Source organism: Ischnura elegans, chromosome 5, assembly GCF_921293095.1.
Source record: "Ischnura elegans chromosome 5, ioIscEleg1.1, whole genome shotgun sequence".
Taxonomy (NCBI): Eukaryota; Metazoa; Arthropoda; class Insecta; order Odonata; family Coenagrionidae; genus Ischnura; species Ischnura elegans.
In genome coordinates this window covers 54,535,127-54,552,310 of record NC_060250.1, presented here as the reverse complement: position 1 = coordinate 54,552,310, position 17,184 = coordinate 54,535,127, and the positions used below count along the sequence as shown (strand labels likewise).

The 17,184-nt window shown below is 39.2% G+C and overlaps 2 protein-coding genes across 2 annotated transcripts in view; one reads left to right on the top strand and one right to left on the bottom strand.

Moving 5' to 3' along the window:
• The first annotated feature begins 1,851 nt into the window (after positions 1–1,851).
• Positions 1,852–2,709, top strand: LOC124159694 (uncharacterized protein K02A2.6-like). The gene has a single exon (XM_046535604.1). The coding sequence runs from the start codon at positions 1,852–1,854 to the stop codon at positions 2,707–2,709; it is 858 nt and encodes a 285-aa protein (XP_046391560.1).
• A 3,611-nt stretch (positions 2,710–6,320) lies between these two features.
• LOC124159693 (probable G-protein coupled receptor Mth-like 3) overlaps positions 6,321–17,184 on the bottom strand; it is a 69,261-nt gene continuing 58,397 nt past the window's right edge. The window contains exon 8 of the mRNA XM_046535603.1: positions 6,321–7,565. Coding sequence (XP_046391559.1) covers positions 7,181–7,565 — 385 coding nt within the window. The 3' untranslated portion in view covers positions 6,321–7,180. The remainder of the gene's footprint in view (positions 7,566–17,184) is intronic.

The window sequence follows — 17,184 nt, the reverse complement described above, 5'->3', positions numbered from 1 at the left end:
AAACATGATCAAGCAGTCTAAGGCAAATCTTGTGATCAGGGAGAATGCTATCCCAATTTTTCATAGGCCATACTCAGTACCTTTTGCCTTAAAAGGGGAAGTTCGTAAGCAATTGGAAGAAATGGTAACCAGTGGGGTTCTAAGACCTGTGAGACACTCAGAATGGGCATCCCCAATAGTGTGTGTTCCAAAAGCAGACGGAGGTGTTAGGATTTGTGTTGACTTTAAAATGACCTAAAATAGGGTTTTGGTCATAGATTTCTATCCCTTGCCCAAATTAGATGATGTGTTTGCACCATTGGCCGGGGGGACTGTATTTTGTACGCTGGACCTCCAAAATGCATATTTGCAGTTAGGTGTTGGACTAGAATCTCAGAAGTACCTTACTATCAACACTGATGATGGACTTTATCAATTTACCCGCCTACCCTTTGGTATCTCTAGTGCTCCAGGCATTTTTCAGTCTGTAATGCAGGAAATTGTCAAGGGTTTGCCCATGGTTACATGTTATTTGGATGACTTATTAATTTCAGGGATAGATTTAAAAGATTGCCAAAAAGGGTGGAAATGGTGCTGAACAGGCTAAATGAATATAATGTGAGGGTTAATATGAATAAATATAAATGGTTTTGTGAGTCTGTGGATTATTTGGGTCATACAATAAGTGCAAAAGGTGTTTGTACAATATCACACAAAATGAAGGCCATTCTGGAGGCTAAGGTTCCCCAAGATGTATCATAAGTGAGATCCTTTGTGGGAATGTTAAATTTTTATCATCGCTTCCTGCCTAACCTTTAAAGCCTACTAAAACCTCTATATGATCTTGTAAAAAAAGATGCAACTTGGGAGTGGACTTTTGAATGTAACCAAGCCTTTGGTAAATGTAAAGAACTCTTATTGGGCCATCCATTGTTGGTGCATTACAACCCTAAGTATCCCATAGTGGTATCAGCAGATGCATCACCATATGGTGTTGGTGCCGTGCTGAGTCACCTGATTAATGGTGTTGAGAAACCAGTGATTTTTGCATCCAGTACATTATCCAGTGCTCAACAAAATTACTCCCAGTTAGACAGAGAGGCATTGGCATTGATTTTTGCTGTGAAGCATTTCCATAAATATTTGTATGGGCAATCCTTTACCCTAGTGAGTGACCACCAACCCCTACATTTTTGCACCAGACAAAGGGACGTCTACTGTTCTGTGGCTAGGTTGCAGAGATGGTCCATTGTACTATCAGCATATATGTATAAAATTGAATACCGTAAGTCAACCCTGTTATGTCCTGCAGATGCATTATCGCGATTTCCAGTACCCGAGGAGAATGTAGTGGAAAATGTATTTAGTGTTTTGCCTGCAAAGTTTCCCTTGACTTATGTGTAGGTGGCCATGGAAACTTAAAAGGATGTGGTGTTGTGTAAGGTAATGAATTTTACAAAGCACGGATGACCAAATTTTGTCAGAGAGCCAGCAATTGTCCCATTTTTCAGGCAAAGGTATGATATCTCCCTGGAAAATGGATGTTTGTAAATGGGGCCAAAGGTGATCATACCTCTCAAATTGCAGAACGACATGCTGAATTTATTGCATGGGTCACACCCAGGAATTGTGAGAATGAAGTCCCTTGCTGGTTCATTATGCTAGTTGCCAAATGTTAACAGGGATATTGAGGAGAAGGTGAAAAATTGTGAAGCATGCCAAATTGTAAATTTTCAACCAGACTGTTCGCAAAGGGCATCATGGCCCAGGGTTGATAATTGGGGCAGATTGCATGTTGATTTTTTTGTTATGCAAAAGAAATATTTCCTGGTTATTGTTGATAGTGAGAGTAAGTGGATTGAAGTGTACCCTATGGCAAATGGAACTGATGCTAGGAAAGTATGTGAAAACCTGAGTACATTATTTAGTACTTTTGGTTATCCATCACAGATAGTCTCTGATAATGGCCCCCCATTCAACTCAAAGCTGTTTGTTGATTTCTGCTCCCATAGAGGCATTGAGGTATTAAAGTCCCCAGCGTACCATCCCCAATCAAATGGTATTGCAGAGAGAGCTGTTCAAACCATTAAAAGGTTACTTGCCAAGGAGTTGAATACAACACCAGGTGCCCTTAGTGACAAAAACATTCACTCATTCCTTGGCAAAATTTTACTTGCCTACCGTACTACACCTTTGGCAACAGGTGAGATAAGCCCTTTAGAAAAGATGTTCAAGTATAAACCTCGCACCCTCTTGTCATTAATTAAACCACCCCCTAATAGTCTCACCTTTCCAAGCTCTAGATACCCAGAATACAAGGTGGGGGAAGTTGTTTTGGTAAAAATTAGACCAGGCATGGTGCCTGTAAAAGGTGTAATTGGGAAGAGGGTCAGTGTGGTTACTTACAGGGTGTACATTGGAAGCCAATGTCGGTATGTGCACATGAACCAATTGAAACGCTTGCCACCTACAAAAATTATTCCTAAGCCAAATGTTTTCCCTTTCCACTTGTTAGCAGATCCTGATGACTCGGCTGTGGATGCAGCACCTCTATGGTCAATGGTGCAGACTCCCTTGACCATTTCCCCTCGATCCAGCCCATCCTATCCTGCCTCTGTCCCAACTGCTGAAATGGTGATACCCACTGCTAACCAATCCTCTAGGAATACAGGTCCAGAACTTCGCCGCTCCAACAGACCATCCAAGGCACCTCAGCGGCTTGACTTGTGATGCAAGAGGGGTTTGGATTCTAGTAGGGTAGGATATGTGGTGTATTGGTATTTCGACAGTCTATTGTCTATTGAGTGATGTGGCATCCCCTGGTGGGAGTGATGGGGAAGCGTTGTGTGGCCACATGGGCCGTTTGTATGTGATCGTGTGCTGTAGAATAAATAATTAAATCCCGAGACATCTGCGTGTTTATTCTAATGAACCTACCACAGGTGGAAACGTAACACATTGAAGGATTATGATAAATTTCAAAGTTGCTGATGAAAATTGTAAATATTAGCCCAACCACTTCTAGCTGTGAATGCTCCTGTGACACCATGTTTCAACTTGAGCTGCCACCCTTATGACAGGAGCACAGCATTAAGGTTGTAATTAAAAACTTGTGAAAGAGGCCACCCAGTTGTGGATACATATGGGGGGCGCAGGGGTTGCCTTTATTGCCAAAAATTGCAGAACCACAATTGTAACTTTTTATGTCATAAGATTTTAAGTCTTGCATATGTGTGTAATCAGTTCAAATAAAACTTTCTTAAACTCTACATATAACTTGATTATTTTTTATTATGATTGTGGTGGAGCCCTTCGTTACGAGCGCCGTCACCAAGGTCAGCCACCTGGTTAAGGTCATTGCCCTGGGACCCTGAGGTCCCTGCCGCTGCCGCCAGGGTACGCGGAAGAGAGCGCCAGCAAGGCGCCGCGAGAGAGAGAGAGACGCTGACGAGAAAGCGAGAGAGAAGGACTTTCCGCGTGTCGAGAGATCTGTATCGCTCAAAAACGGAATAAACGTGGTCGAATATACTTTCGTGAATTAATTGAGGCGAGGTTAATATCGCACACCCTAACCACCTTCAAGTGGAGACTCCCGACGCGAGTTATTTTCGCGAAAAAAAACGATTTTTTTCGAACCATGTGCGCGACCACGCCGAGTTCCGTTAGCCATGCCGCCGACATCGCGCGAATCCTTGGCCATCAAGTCTCTAAGTTAATATTTTTATTGTGATCCTGTGCTATGTGCGTGTGTAAATAGTTTTCCTTATATTGTGTTTATTATATTGTGTTTGTGAAGATGTCCGATCCACCAGCATCGCAACCCGGCGCGGACCGCATCGCCGTTCGAGCACCACCCTTTTGTCCGGAGGAGCCTTCTCTTTGGTTTTCCCAGCTAGAAGGACACTTTTATCTTACTGGCGTCAAGGAGGACGAAACCAAATTTTGGTTCGTGGTTTCGCAGCTAGATCACCGCTACGCGTAGGAGGTAAAAGACATAATATCGTGCCCTCCTACCTCTGATAATTACAATACTTTAAAAAGTGAATTAATTAAAAGACTCTCCGCATCGCAGGAGCATAAATTAAAACTCCTCTTGGAGCATGAGGAGATGGGGGATAGGAAACCATCCCAGTTTTTGAGACATTTGCGGGATTTAGCGGGTAACTCCGTCACGGACGATTTCCTAAGATCGCTGTGGCTTTCACGTCTACCGAGCCATTTGCACGCTATTTTAGCGGCGCACGATGCCCCAGACCTCAACGCCCTTGGGACCGCATAAACGAAGTGGTCCCCCGTGCAACGGCTCCCCCTTCCCTCAGTGTAAGTGAAGTTGCCCCCACCTCCCAAACCTGTGCCGCAGGTTGTTCGCAGATAATGGCCTCCCTCATCGCCAGAATGGACGAGCCTCACCCGGAAGGTAGGCGCACTCTCCGTCTCGGGGCACCATCCTTATCGCCGTCACAGATCCCGTTCCCGCTCCCGAAAAAGTGCCTCACGCCCTACGTCACCAGGCCCTCGCGACCCTAATGTCTGCTGGTACCACTGGCGCTTCGGCAAGGACACTCACAAGTGCGTCCCCCCCCCCTGCTCCTACACTCCGGAAAACATCCCGGGCAGGTTGTAAATGCGGCTGCCGACCCTTGCCCCACTTCCAGCCGCCTTTTTATGACCGACGTGTGCACCAAGGTGCAATTCCTGGTGGACACCGGGCGCGGACCTATCAGTGTATCCGCGCTCATATGTAAAAGGACCACGGACGCGGACAGATTATCAATTGTTCGCCGCGAACGACTCAATTATTCACACTTACGGCTGGGAAACTTTAAATTTGAATTTTAACCTTCGTCGTGACTTCAATTGGCGTTTTGTGGTTGCCGACGTATCGAAGCCAATCATTGGCATCGACTTTTTAACTCATTTTGGACTTTTGGTGGACGTGAGAAACGCCAAACTCATCGATGGCACCACCTCACTGCATGCCATCGGTAACATCGGAGTCCACTCCGGGGACCAAATAAAAGCGGTTGTTGGTGAGTCCCGTTTCCACACCCTTTTGTCCCGTTTCCCGGAGATTACTCGCCCGACAGGAACCCCCGGGAAGACAAAACATTCAACCGTGCACTTCATACGCACCACTCCCGGCCAGCCCATATGCTGTAAACCCCGACGCCTGGCCTCGGATAAGCTCGAAGCAGCCAAGAGGGAATTCGAGTTGAAGGTGCGGATGGGTACCGCCCGCCGTTCAGACATCAGCTGGGCGTGTCGAGAGATCTGTATCGATCCAAAACGGAATAAACGTGGTCGAATATACTTTCGTGTATTAATTGAGGCGAGGTTAATATCGCACACCCTAACCCCCTTCAGTGATAAAAGTATGGGTAGGTAGCTCAAAATATCTTTTGCACCTCTCCCTTGAGTGTTTTCTGTGTCTGCTACTGAGCCCACCACTGAGCAAGATGATATGCGGAGTAGAAACATGTGTACAGAGGAAGTAGATGAGGAAAGAGTGAAGGCATTTGAAATGTGGGTATAGATAAGGTGTAGAGGATGAAGAGGAAAAATATGAGGAAAAGCAAGATTTTGGTGTGGGTGACCCAGCGGTTAGAGTATTGGGTTTTTGATCAATGGTCTCATTTCAAATCCTGGGTCAAGCCTTTGAAGGCATCTCAACTAAAGCTCCTCAAAGAACGAAGTGGCTAAGGACTGGTCCTCCTACTCTGAATGTACACATTTTCACATGGCTAAGGCTAAGTCTGGGATGAGCTCTACCCTCACCCATTCAAACGACTGTTCCGGGATCGAGGGATCATGTTTTTAGAAAATTAGTTGACTCTTTCAGTAGCAGAATCGTCCACTGCACAGCACATTCCTTTTACATTCCTACATAACATAACCTTAGATTACTTATCTACATAACCTTTTGCTGGGACTGTCCACTGTAACTCAACAAGACTGAATAAAAATCATTAAAAGAATGCTATAGTAACACAAAGATGTGAAAAGGGCATGGGATCAGGAACTCAAGTGTATCCACAGGACATAACAGAGATGACATGCTGATGTATAGAGAAGTAATGAAAGTTCTACTAAATACCTCCTCTTAGGTACTCAATCTGGATGATACCACAACATGCCTTGGCCTTTTGAAAGGTCTTAGTACACTACTTCCAAGGCGTAAACTATTTTGTTTTCAGATATTGGTACTTCCTTAACCTACAGGTTGGTTTTTTTGCATGAAATAGAGTCATGACGTACAATATTAGAATCTAGAATATGTTAACATACACAGCCAATGAAAAATAAAGTACATATAAGGTTTTATTTGGGATATACAAGAATTTTACTGGGAAGCAGTGATTAAGATATTCTTGGTATAACATTGTCAATACAATAAAAAATAAAAATACTGAATTCATTATTCACTTATCACAATATATAAACAGGAAACACCTTCTAAGCTGAAAGGACTGAAACCTACAACAGGAGGTTTTCCAGGCACTTGCTCATCACTAACCCCTCTGAAATGCTAACCACCTTCAACAGGCACAGTGTTCAATATTACAAGTGGATTGTTGGTCAGATGAAGGAAATGGTGCATGATCATCAGCTTCCACCAGAATCAGGATGGAATGTTATAAGAAGTCCAGAATTACATAGTTAAAAGCAGCCATTGCTGACTTTCACTTTAGCAACTGTCAAGAAAGGGATCACTGTTAACACAATCTAATGAGTGAAGCTGATGTGAAAGCATGAAAACAATTTTCAGTTTTGCTTGAATCAAATATTATTGATGAAACAATAAATGACCTGAGATACTGCAGAAACAAGCTGAAAATTTTCATTCAAATATTCACCATAGAAATTTTACAGTTTAGAAAACTAGAAGAACAATATACAATCTGATCCTCCCCAGTTACGAAGCTGCCCTCATTTCAGCTACCTTTCAGACAGTTCCAATGGTGCAATGATTTACAGGCTCTAGAATCATCATCCCTTTAGAAACTAAAAGGAAGAGTAAATTTAAAAATATTGTCACCACAATGAACCCCACAATATAACTGGCAAGACAAATTTCCATCCTTTTGAGCCATACACAACTTTCAAGATTCATCCTAGACTCAAAAATTTAGCTAGAATATTTCTTGACCAAGGTCATGGGAAAATTAAATGCGGTGAATGCAAATTATGGACCAAAACAGGCTCAAGTGACTGTGGTCACCTCTCCCGACGATGTTGTCTCAGAAACCCTGGAAGACACCGTGTCCAGCTTGAATTTGCTGTCATCAATGCATGAGCTGACCAAGTTAGAAGAGACAGTGGAGGAAGATGTGCCACAGTCCAAGTTGAGGGTGGTATTTGGCACCATGAACTTCAGCTTGGCTGCCAACCTTCGACACAAAGTCTTGGTGAGCTTCCGGCATATTTTATTCTTCCATACGAAGATGTAGAACACAAAAACTCCTTGCAAGGTGAACAGGAAATCAAATGGAATCAAGATGCACTTATTGTCGATAAACATGTTAATGATCAACATGACGCTCCAGTTTACGCCCATGGCGATGAAGAGTTTCAGATAAAGCATGAACCTGTAAAGGAAGCACATATTTAAAAATAGGAATACTTTCCATTTGACCAGCAATAGCTTTAGCATGTGTAACATTGGTGGGCCAGATTATAAAATGGGTACGCTTTCGTCATCATAAAATCCACTTCAATTGTACATATTTGTTTTATTTTGCAAAGTTAATATGGGCAATACAAAATTGTTTAGCGAATTAACAGAGTGGTTTTCCATATGCCTATAACTGTACTATGTACCTATAAAATTAAATAAATATATATTTATTTATATAAATGTAAAGTCTTGAGGAAAGCGCACTCAGCGATAATATAAGTCGCAGTCGAGCAGTCGTTGTGAACGGAAGTGTCTGAGCACAGCTCGCTGTTATACACTGTTCGCTCGTTTCTTCTCGTCGTAAAATGCCATCTCAGTGCGATTCCTGCGGAAATGTAATAAAACGTGGCCCGACGTCGGTTCTCTGCAATGAGTGTAACAAGAGTTTTCATGCAGTGTGCCAATCAGTGTCGAAAGATGTATTGAAGTTGCTCGAGGATGGCCGACAACAGCGGTGGATTTGTCACAATTGCGATCCTGAGGCTCTGAGGAATCGTCCAGATTGCGTGGCGAATGAAGCTACACAACAGATGGCATCTTGCATCACTTCAGAGGATTCATCAGTGCTCCTGCTGTGTGAACTGTTGGAGAAGATATCGGTGATGCAGAATGAGCAGAGTGAGTTAAAACAATTAATTAATTCGAGGAATAGCGTCATTCGTGATCACACGAAGACGCTAAGTGAGCAAACAAAAGCTATAGAAGCAGTCCAATGTAACCTTAGTAAAGTGAGTGATAGATTAGATAAATTATTTGGGGAAAACGTTGCCTTGAGTAAACGAGTTTGTGACCTTGAGGACAAGTTGAATACTTTGGAGCAAGAGTCACTCAGGAATACTATCGAAATACATGGTGTTCCGATGTCAAATGACGATGCTCCTTCAGCAATCGTGTGTAAAACAGGTCTTGCCTTGGGTATTAAACTCGATGGGAGTGATATTGAAGCTGCGTATAGGGTGGTATAGGGTAGGGAAGAAGCATTCCACCTGGTCTAAGCATCCGCCACTAGTTGTACGTTCTGCCCAGTCAAGCATAGCGGAAGAATTTGTTCGATCGAACAAATGTGAGGGTGAAGAGAAATCTTTCACTCTCGGACCTCCACCTGAACACAGGGAATGTTAACTCGGCTAGCCCAATTTTTGTAAATGAAGCTTTAACACAAACAAACAAAAGGTTGTATGCCCTAGCAAGAGACCTTAAAAGAAATGGTAAGGTAAAGTACTTATGGGTGTGCGGAGGTCGTATATTGGTTCGCAAAAGTGAAGGCGGGGATAGAATAACCTCTTCGGTCCCCTTGTCCACATATGTGGACGGCCGGTTTATTATTAATTCACAGGCTAGTTTCTTCCAGTAGAATATTGTACTCTTGTACGCATCTGTGGACATACCTTTTTTTGAATTTTCCGCCTTGACAGCGCCAATTCTACATACTAGAAGCTATTTATTTCAGCATTTGTTTTCCAGAAATCAAAATGGCGGCCACAAATAAGCACATGGGAAGTAAGTAAACTATATTTCGGCTAATTTTCACTGGTTCATGTTGAATTTTTTTCTTTTAATGTAATCATTATTTATACTTATGATGGTAGTCTGTTGTTTTTCGTGCGACCACCAATTATTTTTCTATCCTTCAATTAACAAATGTACACATATGTGGACATCGGGTTTAACTTTGCTGTTTAACATGCTATAGGCCTCTCTGCTGATGACATTTTGGAAATGTTAGGAGATAGTGATGTGGATATTCCAGGGGAAATATCTAGTGGTGAAGATGAAGAACGTGATTTTAATGAATATTTAGAAGAATATTCAAGTGAAGATGATGTTCCACTAGCATCACTCCGTTCACCGAATTCAGAAAAAGGCACTCCGAAGAATAAAAAATGGACACGTGACAAGTGAGTTAAAGTGCATTGAATGATACTGCATGCACTTATGAATACATTGGTGATAATAATAAATAAGTAATCTGCAAAAAATTGTACAACTTACAGGATGCCACCATATGTACACGACGTAGAAGATCTCTTTTGTGAAAATGAGGAAGGGAGTCAAAATTTCCTCGATATGTTTTTCGAGTATTTTCCTCCCAGCTTTTGGAAAAGTGTGGTAGAACAAAGCAACCTGTATTCAGTACAAGTAAGAGATCATCGCTCCATTAATATGACCTACGATGAAATCATCAGATTTGTTGGCGTGTCCATTTTGATGGGTTCACTAAATTATCCGCAAACAAGGCTGTATTGGAGTAGGGATTTGGCCGTTCCTCTCATTCAAAAAGTCATGTCACGGGACAGATTTTTCGAGTTAAGGAATCATTTACATTTCGTTGACAAATTTGTTACTAGCGATAGCGATGACAAGTTACAAAAAGTAAGACCGATACTTGATGCCTTTTTGAAAAAATGTCACATGCTACCTAGATCGAATGAACAATCTGTAGATGAACAAATGATTTCTTTCACTGGTAGATGTCCTAATCGACAGTATGTACCGAATAAGCCACATCCAGTAGGACTAAAAAATTTTGTTCTTGCAGAAAGAGATGGTCTTGTTCTTGATTTTCATATCTATGTTGGAAAAGGAACCATTCCTGATAAGGACATGAGGGAGCTTGGTCTGGGCGCAGGAATTGTGAAGTTGCTAACGAGGACGATCAGCCATTCCATCATCTACTGCGACCGCTTCTTCACTAGTGAAAAACTAGGTGATTACCTAGTGGCAAATAATTTTAACCTCTGTGGTACTGTCATGAAAAACAGAGTAGGTGGTGCACTTAGTATTTTGAAATCCGACAAAGAATTAAAACGGGGTGATTATGACGAGGTTCTGCGCAGTGATAAAAAAATGTGTTGTGTCAAGTGGCAGGATAGTAAGGCAGTCACTATGCTATCTACTTGCATAGGTAGTGAACCCCACTCATCTTGCTTGAGATGGGACAAAACAGAGAAGAGGAAACGTGAAGTCAACCAGCCTCTAGTTATAAAAAAATACAACCAATGTATGGGAGGAATTGATCTTTGTGATCGACTTCTAGCATATTACTCTTCTTCAATGCGTACCAAAAAATGGCCTTTACGGGTATTTACGCACTTTGTTGATTTGGCTATAGTAAATTCCTGGGTAATGTACCGCCGAAATTGTGTGAAGGCAGATGTACCAAAAAGAGAAATTGCCTCACTTTTGCAATTTAGAACTCGATTAGGCAATGCAATGATTCACTTTGAATCTGGAAGGGTTGAAATCAGGGAGGAGATCCAAAAAAAAAGAGGCAGGCCATCAAAATGTAGTTCAATTAGTCCAGGCCCTCATGAGAGTTCTAAAATATGTGTAAATGAAGAAACAGGCATTGAAGATCAGCAAATTGACCACGAGGATCAAACCCAGCAAAAACGTCGAAGAATCATACACCCTGTCAATGACGTCAGATTTGACAGGATAAATCATTGGCCTATTTTTAGCAATGACAAAAATGCATCACGATGCAGACACTCTGGCTGTTCATCAAGAACTAGGATTAAATGCCAAAAGTGTGATGTATACTTATGTGTGAGCCTCAATGGCTGTTTTCAAAAATTTCATACAAGGCACTAAACATGCTGAAAGAAAACAATTGTTTTTTATTTTTTTAAGATTGTATTATGTATCATAATAATTGAACTATTTGATTTGTACTAAGATTTTAATTACTTATGTGCCTTTATTTTAATGTCATTGTAATTCATACTTGACATAACTGTTTATTTGAGAAATATTAAAAAATAAAAATTACTAAAAAAATTATTTATTCTTCATTTTGTTGATAAACTTTTATATTTTTATTCGTGGTACAATTTTTTCGCATGCAATAATAGTATTTGATCAATTAAGTAAAAAAAGTACATATATATCGCAATAAAAAACAGAAAAGTATATTTCACAATCTGCATATATGATCCTCATGTCCACATATGTGGACATAGAATATTTTAACAATTATAGAAACAATTTCAAAAATACTTCCACACACAATGTCAGTAGTCTCATATGTGCTAAATATTAGCAAGGAAACATTTTTCTGAGAGCCAGGTTTTTTTCGGGACCGAAGAGGATAAGCATTCGAAGTGATTCTGATATAGAAACCTTACAATGAGGAAGCGATCCTTGTTTACCAGGGACGGAAGATCGGAATGGAACAATTTGTGCATTGAATCAACAACTTTCGATCTATTATCAGAATGTGAGAGGTTTGAGAAGTAAGTTAAAAATGTTCAACATCTCGTTAGGTGATCTTGACCATGATATAATATGTATAAGTGAGACATGGTTAAATAATTACATAAGTGATTCAGAAGTATGCATGAGTGGCAGATACAAATTACATCGGAAAGACAGAAATGAGACTTTGACTGGAAAAAAACTAGGTGGTGGAGTAATGGTAATGGTGAAGGATACGTATAAGTCAATGAGGTTAAGAGAATTAGAGACATGTGATGAAAATATTTGGATCAAGGTGCAGGTGAAAAATAATAAATGGGTGTATTTATGTGTTGTCTATTTCCCTCCAAATGCTATGCTTGAAGTATATACTAACTTTTTTGACAAATTGACCTATAGTGAAATTATTAATAATGAAATATTTATCCTTGGTGACTTTAATTGCCCCTCATTCATGTCATCTATTGAGACGAAAACGCCATTATGTATTGAGTTGTTGATGTTCATGAACTTATTGGGTCTGAAACAGAAGAACAATGTGGAAAACAGTTACGGAATATTTCTTGATCTTGTTCTTACTAATGTGGTCGAGAGTAATATTGAGGCGATTCGCTGTACGTTGCCAGTGATTAAAGAAGATCACTATCACCCAGCAGTAACGGCTCATTATGTCTGTGGTATTACAAAAAAAAACAAAAGATGATTTTGCCAATTCATATAACTTTAAAAGAGGTAACTACTTGAAATTATATGAGGAGCTGCGGAGTAAAGATTGGAACGCAATTTCATCTACTAATGATGTCAATATTGGTTTGGAAATGTTTTACAGTTACCTAAATGAAGCGATTGATATATCTATTCCAAAATGTAAAATATTAAAGTACAAGTATCCTTCGTGGTACAATTACGAGGTAATTAAAAAAATAAAGAAGAAAGATAGACATAGACTACTGTTCAAGAAAACTGGGTCAAGTTATCACAAATCAAAATACAATACTTTGAGAATAGAAGTTAGAGAAGATATTAATAAAGCTTTAAGTGTTCACTTGGAAAATATCAAATATGAAGTTGTCAACGGGAACTATAGTAGTTTTTGGAAATTTGTGAGAAAAAATGAGGCTAGTGGTCATATCCCTGAAGTGCTTACACTAAATGGTTGTGAATTTGCCTCACCAAGAGAAATAGTTAATGCATTTAAAGAATATTTTATGTCTGTTTATGTTACTCAAGTAGATCCCTCTAAGATAAAGTATGCTAATGAAACCCTTGCCCAAAACAATGATAATATAATCATTATTAGTATTAGCATGGATGAAGTGCTTGAAGCAATCCAAAGTTTAGATACCAAAAAATCTATTGGTCCTGACAATATCCCTACGTATGTTGTGAAAGGCTGTAAAGAGATCTTAGCTTAACCTTTATGTCAGTTGTTTAATAACTCTTTAAAAAGTGGAGTATTTCCCACAAAATGGAAAACTGCCAAGGTGTGTCCTATTTTTAAAAAGGGAGAACGAAACGACATAAAAAATTATAGGCCTATAAGTATATTGTCTGTTTTTTCAAAAATATTTGAGGGTATTTTATGTTAGCGTATTAACTTTCTATTAAAAAATCGGATAAGTGTTACACAACACGGCTTTATAGCTAATAGGTCAGTAACGACCAACCTAGCTATCTTAACTGATTATGTTATGAATTCCATGGATAGCGGTTCTCAGGTGGATGCAGTCTACCTAGACTTTAAAAAAGCCTTTGATACTGTACAACATAACATATTGCTAAGCAAACTGAAAAGTATTGGCATTGCAGGCTCTTTGTTAACTCTTTTGAGTTCATTTCTAAATGAAAGAAAACAATACGTAGTGTATCGAAACGTGGTGTCTGACAAATACTCTGTTGTATCTGGTGTGCCTCAAGGCTCGAACCTGGGTCCACTTCTGTTTTTGATATTTGTTAATGACTTGCCACAATGTATCCATCATTCAAGATGTCTAATGTTTGCAGATGATGTTAAAATATATAGAAAGGTGAACAACTTACAACATTGTCTCCAGATACAGTCAGATTTAAACAGTCTGGTCACCTGGGGCCTAAGTCTGTAACTTCGTTTTCTCCCGAGTTGGGAGAAAAGAGACTCGTGAAGCACCAGTTTTATCCAACTGAAGTCTGTAACTCGTTTCTCCCGGTAACGGAGAAAACTTTCTCCCAGTAACGGAGAAACTGACTCTCCTGGAGAGTATCTTTCTCCCGACTGAAGTCCGTAACGCGATTTGGAGAAACTGACGCGCCCTGGACGGGAGCTTCGGAGTCACCCGCCCGGGACCCGGCGATTCATTTTCTCCATAGGAGGAACGAGGAAAATACCAATGGCGGACCGTTGTGGGCGATCGTACTGCGGTTCTAATTGTATTCTAATATGGTTTTTTACGTATTTGTGACAAAATAGAACACGAAAATGCATTCTTCAAGTTAGACAGGCAACTTATGTAGTGTAATTTGTGACAAGAATAGAAATTTTTGTATGGCTGCATTTGCAAGGAAACTACGTGCAGTGAACTTTCATTGTGCCTCGAACTTTCATTGTTCCTCTAGTATAAGTGAACAAAATTTGTGTCCTTAGTGTACCCCTTAGTGAATTGATTGCACATAGACGATGAAGTAAAGAGTGAAGTGTGTTGTGAATGCAACATCTTCGACGAAATTATTTCGCACGTATATAATTTAGGCTACGAATCAACTGTATACATTACGATGAAAGGTATCTAACTATGTATTGCGAAGGGGATATGTTTCATATTTGAACTAGTCTTACTTTAGGGATACATCGAACGCCTGTTAATTTTCATTCGTTTGTTCGCTTCTAAGTTCTGTTTGACTTTATTACGTATTGCATCTATTTCCAATTCCCGTTGTGAGATGTGAGGTTTTGGCAATGTTTACATTTCACGCATTTCGTTGTGTTGTTGTTTGTTTTTGTTTTGGTCATGTTACGGTGAGAGTGATAGTGAAATTCGAAGTTAGTTGGTGTTACAATAACTGGTTTAGCAATTTGTTTCAACCTATTCATTTAATTGTCTTCGCAATGTTAATGTGAAATAACGTAATCTGATTCTAAGTCGTTAGTGATGAGTAGGAAGTGAGGTGTAAAGAATCCTTTCGAACTTCAAGGAGAGAAAATTCTTTTAGTGTGTGCAAAGTGATTGGAAAACCGATTATCATGTTTTATTAGTGTTACATAATAGTGTTTTATATTTATTGTGAGCCAAGATATTTATTGAAACATTTGATTCCGAATATAATGAATATAAGTATTAAAAAGATATAAATGTGTGCGTTGTAGTGCTGTATGTGATATGATGAGCAATAAATATGTACAAGTAAGGGTAATTTTGCTTTGTTTTCTCTATATATACCTCTAGTAAACCATTTTCCCCATGTTTTCGCTATTCTACGCTGTCAGTATTTGAAATTTTTAAAAGTAGCGAGGCAGGTTGTTGTGTTTCCTAAACTATAACATTTTGGGAGATTGTAACATATGTTACTAATTGCTGGCACGTAGGTATTTGCAAGAATAAATATGTACCATTCACACATTTATCTTAACGTTATTTTCTTTACGATTCTTTTCTGCATAGTAAAGTTTTTCAATTTTCTTTTTCCACTCCCACATTGTGTATTTCAGCTTTTCGAGGATAAATGCATGTAATACTGACGTTGATAGTTATGTTTTTCCATACTCATCATGCATTCACCAATGAAAGTAAGCATCCGAAGTGCAAAAAAATATGCCATATATATCATCAATGAATACAGCGGCCGTTTGTATACAAGATTACCTACATCTAAAACATAAAAATGCTTTGGTGTTACGCATTAGTCTCTCCTTTTTCAATGGTATAATATACTCTTTTGTGTGTACTAATGAACAAATATATCTGCGATGGATTTAAATCGATTTATCCACTATCAATTATAATTTCGATGCATCAATTTCTTTTATTTGAAAGTTTAACTCTAATGATGAACGAGTAGCCCTTATTACAGGTGAGAATCGTTTGATTTCCCTCTCGTTTTTTTATTTGAAACAAAGCTTTTCTATTGGTTCTTCACGGTATCGCCGGCTTCGGATTCAATATTTTTCATACCTATCTGCTCTTCCTATCCGATACCGAGAATTAGAGTTTTCTCCGGTAGCGGCCAGGAACTGATGTTTTCTCCGCCAAGTTACGGACTACAGTCGGGAGAAAACTACGGGAGAGTACACTTTCTCCGGAGAAAGGAGAATCCAAGTTACGGACTTAGGCCCCTGGTCTCATGAAAATGGTTTATTTTTTAATGTTGATAAGTGTTTTGTTTTATCTTTTTCACGGAGAAAAAATGTAATCAAATGCAATTACCATATGGAAGAATCCAAATTGAATAGGACTAATGAATGGAAGGATCTAGGGGTCACCTTTGATAGCAAAATGTATTTCACCACACATATATTGAATATTAGCATAACTGCATGTAAACTTTTGGGCTTTATACACCGTATGTCAAAATATTTTGACTCTGAGATGGTACTTAAGACATTGTATTACTCTTATGCAAGAAGTGAGTTGGAATATGGGTCAGTTATTTGGAATCCCTATTTAAAGAAACATATTGTACTGCTAGAGCAAGTTCAAAAGAGATTTTTAAGATTTCTATATTTTGTATTATATCATGTGTATCCGCTTATCGAGAATTATGTTTGTTATAGTGATTTGTTAAGAGTGTTTGGTCTCCATACCCTGCAAAATAGAAGAACCATAAACGACCTGCTATTTCTGCATGATGTCATTAATAAGGGCCTATGTTATGAATTGCTTAAGGAAATAAAAATAATAGTACCAAATGTTAATAGCCGGTTCAAAAGAACATTTTACATATCTAAGGTTAAAACAAATTATTGTTCCAATACGCCAATACGAAGGATCTGTGTACTATATAACAAAAACTTCAATGATTTAGACCTGTATCAAAAGAAAAACTGCTTTTTAAAAGATGTTAAGAATATGTTTCGCGACTGTGATAGTATTTAGTTAATATTTTTACCATTTGTTATCATGATTGTTACTTTTTTGTGGCTGTGACCAATTTATTTTCTATTTTTTGTAGTTATAATCATGTATTGTTCGCCCTATAAATATGTACATGTTGGGCGAACATTAAACATAATAAATAAATAAATAAGTATGTGGCCAATCGAGGAGAAAGGACAAAAATGACACCTAGAAAAACACAGAAACACATAAAGAAAGACACTCACAAAAAACTTTGCATATGTTTAAGCGGGTTGACCCGCTATC

Excerpts from the sequence above, each read along its gene's own strand:
- LOC124159694 (XM_046535604.1), top strand. The coding sequence starts at position 1,852 with ATGGCAAATGGAACTGATGCTAGGAAAGTATGTGAAAACCTGAGTACA.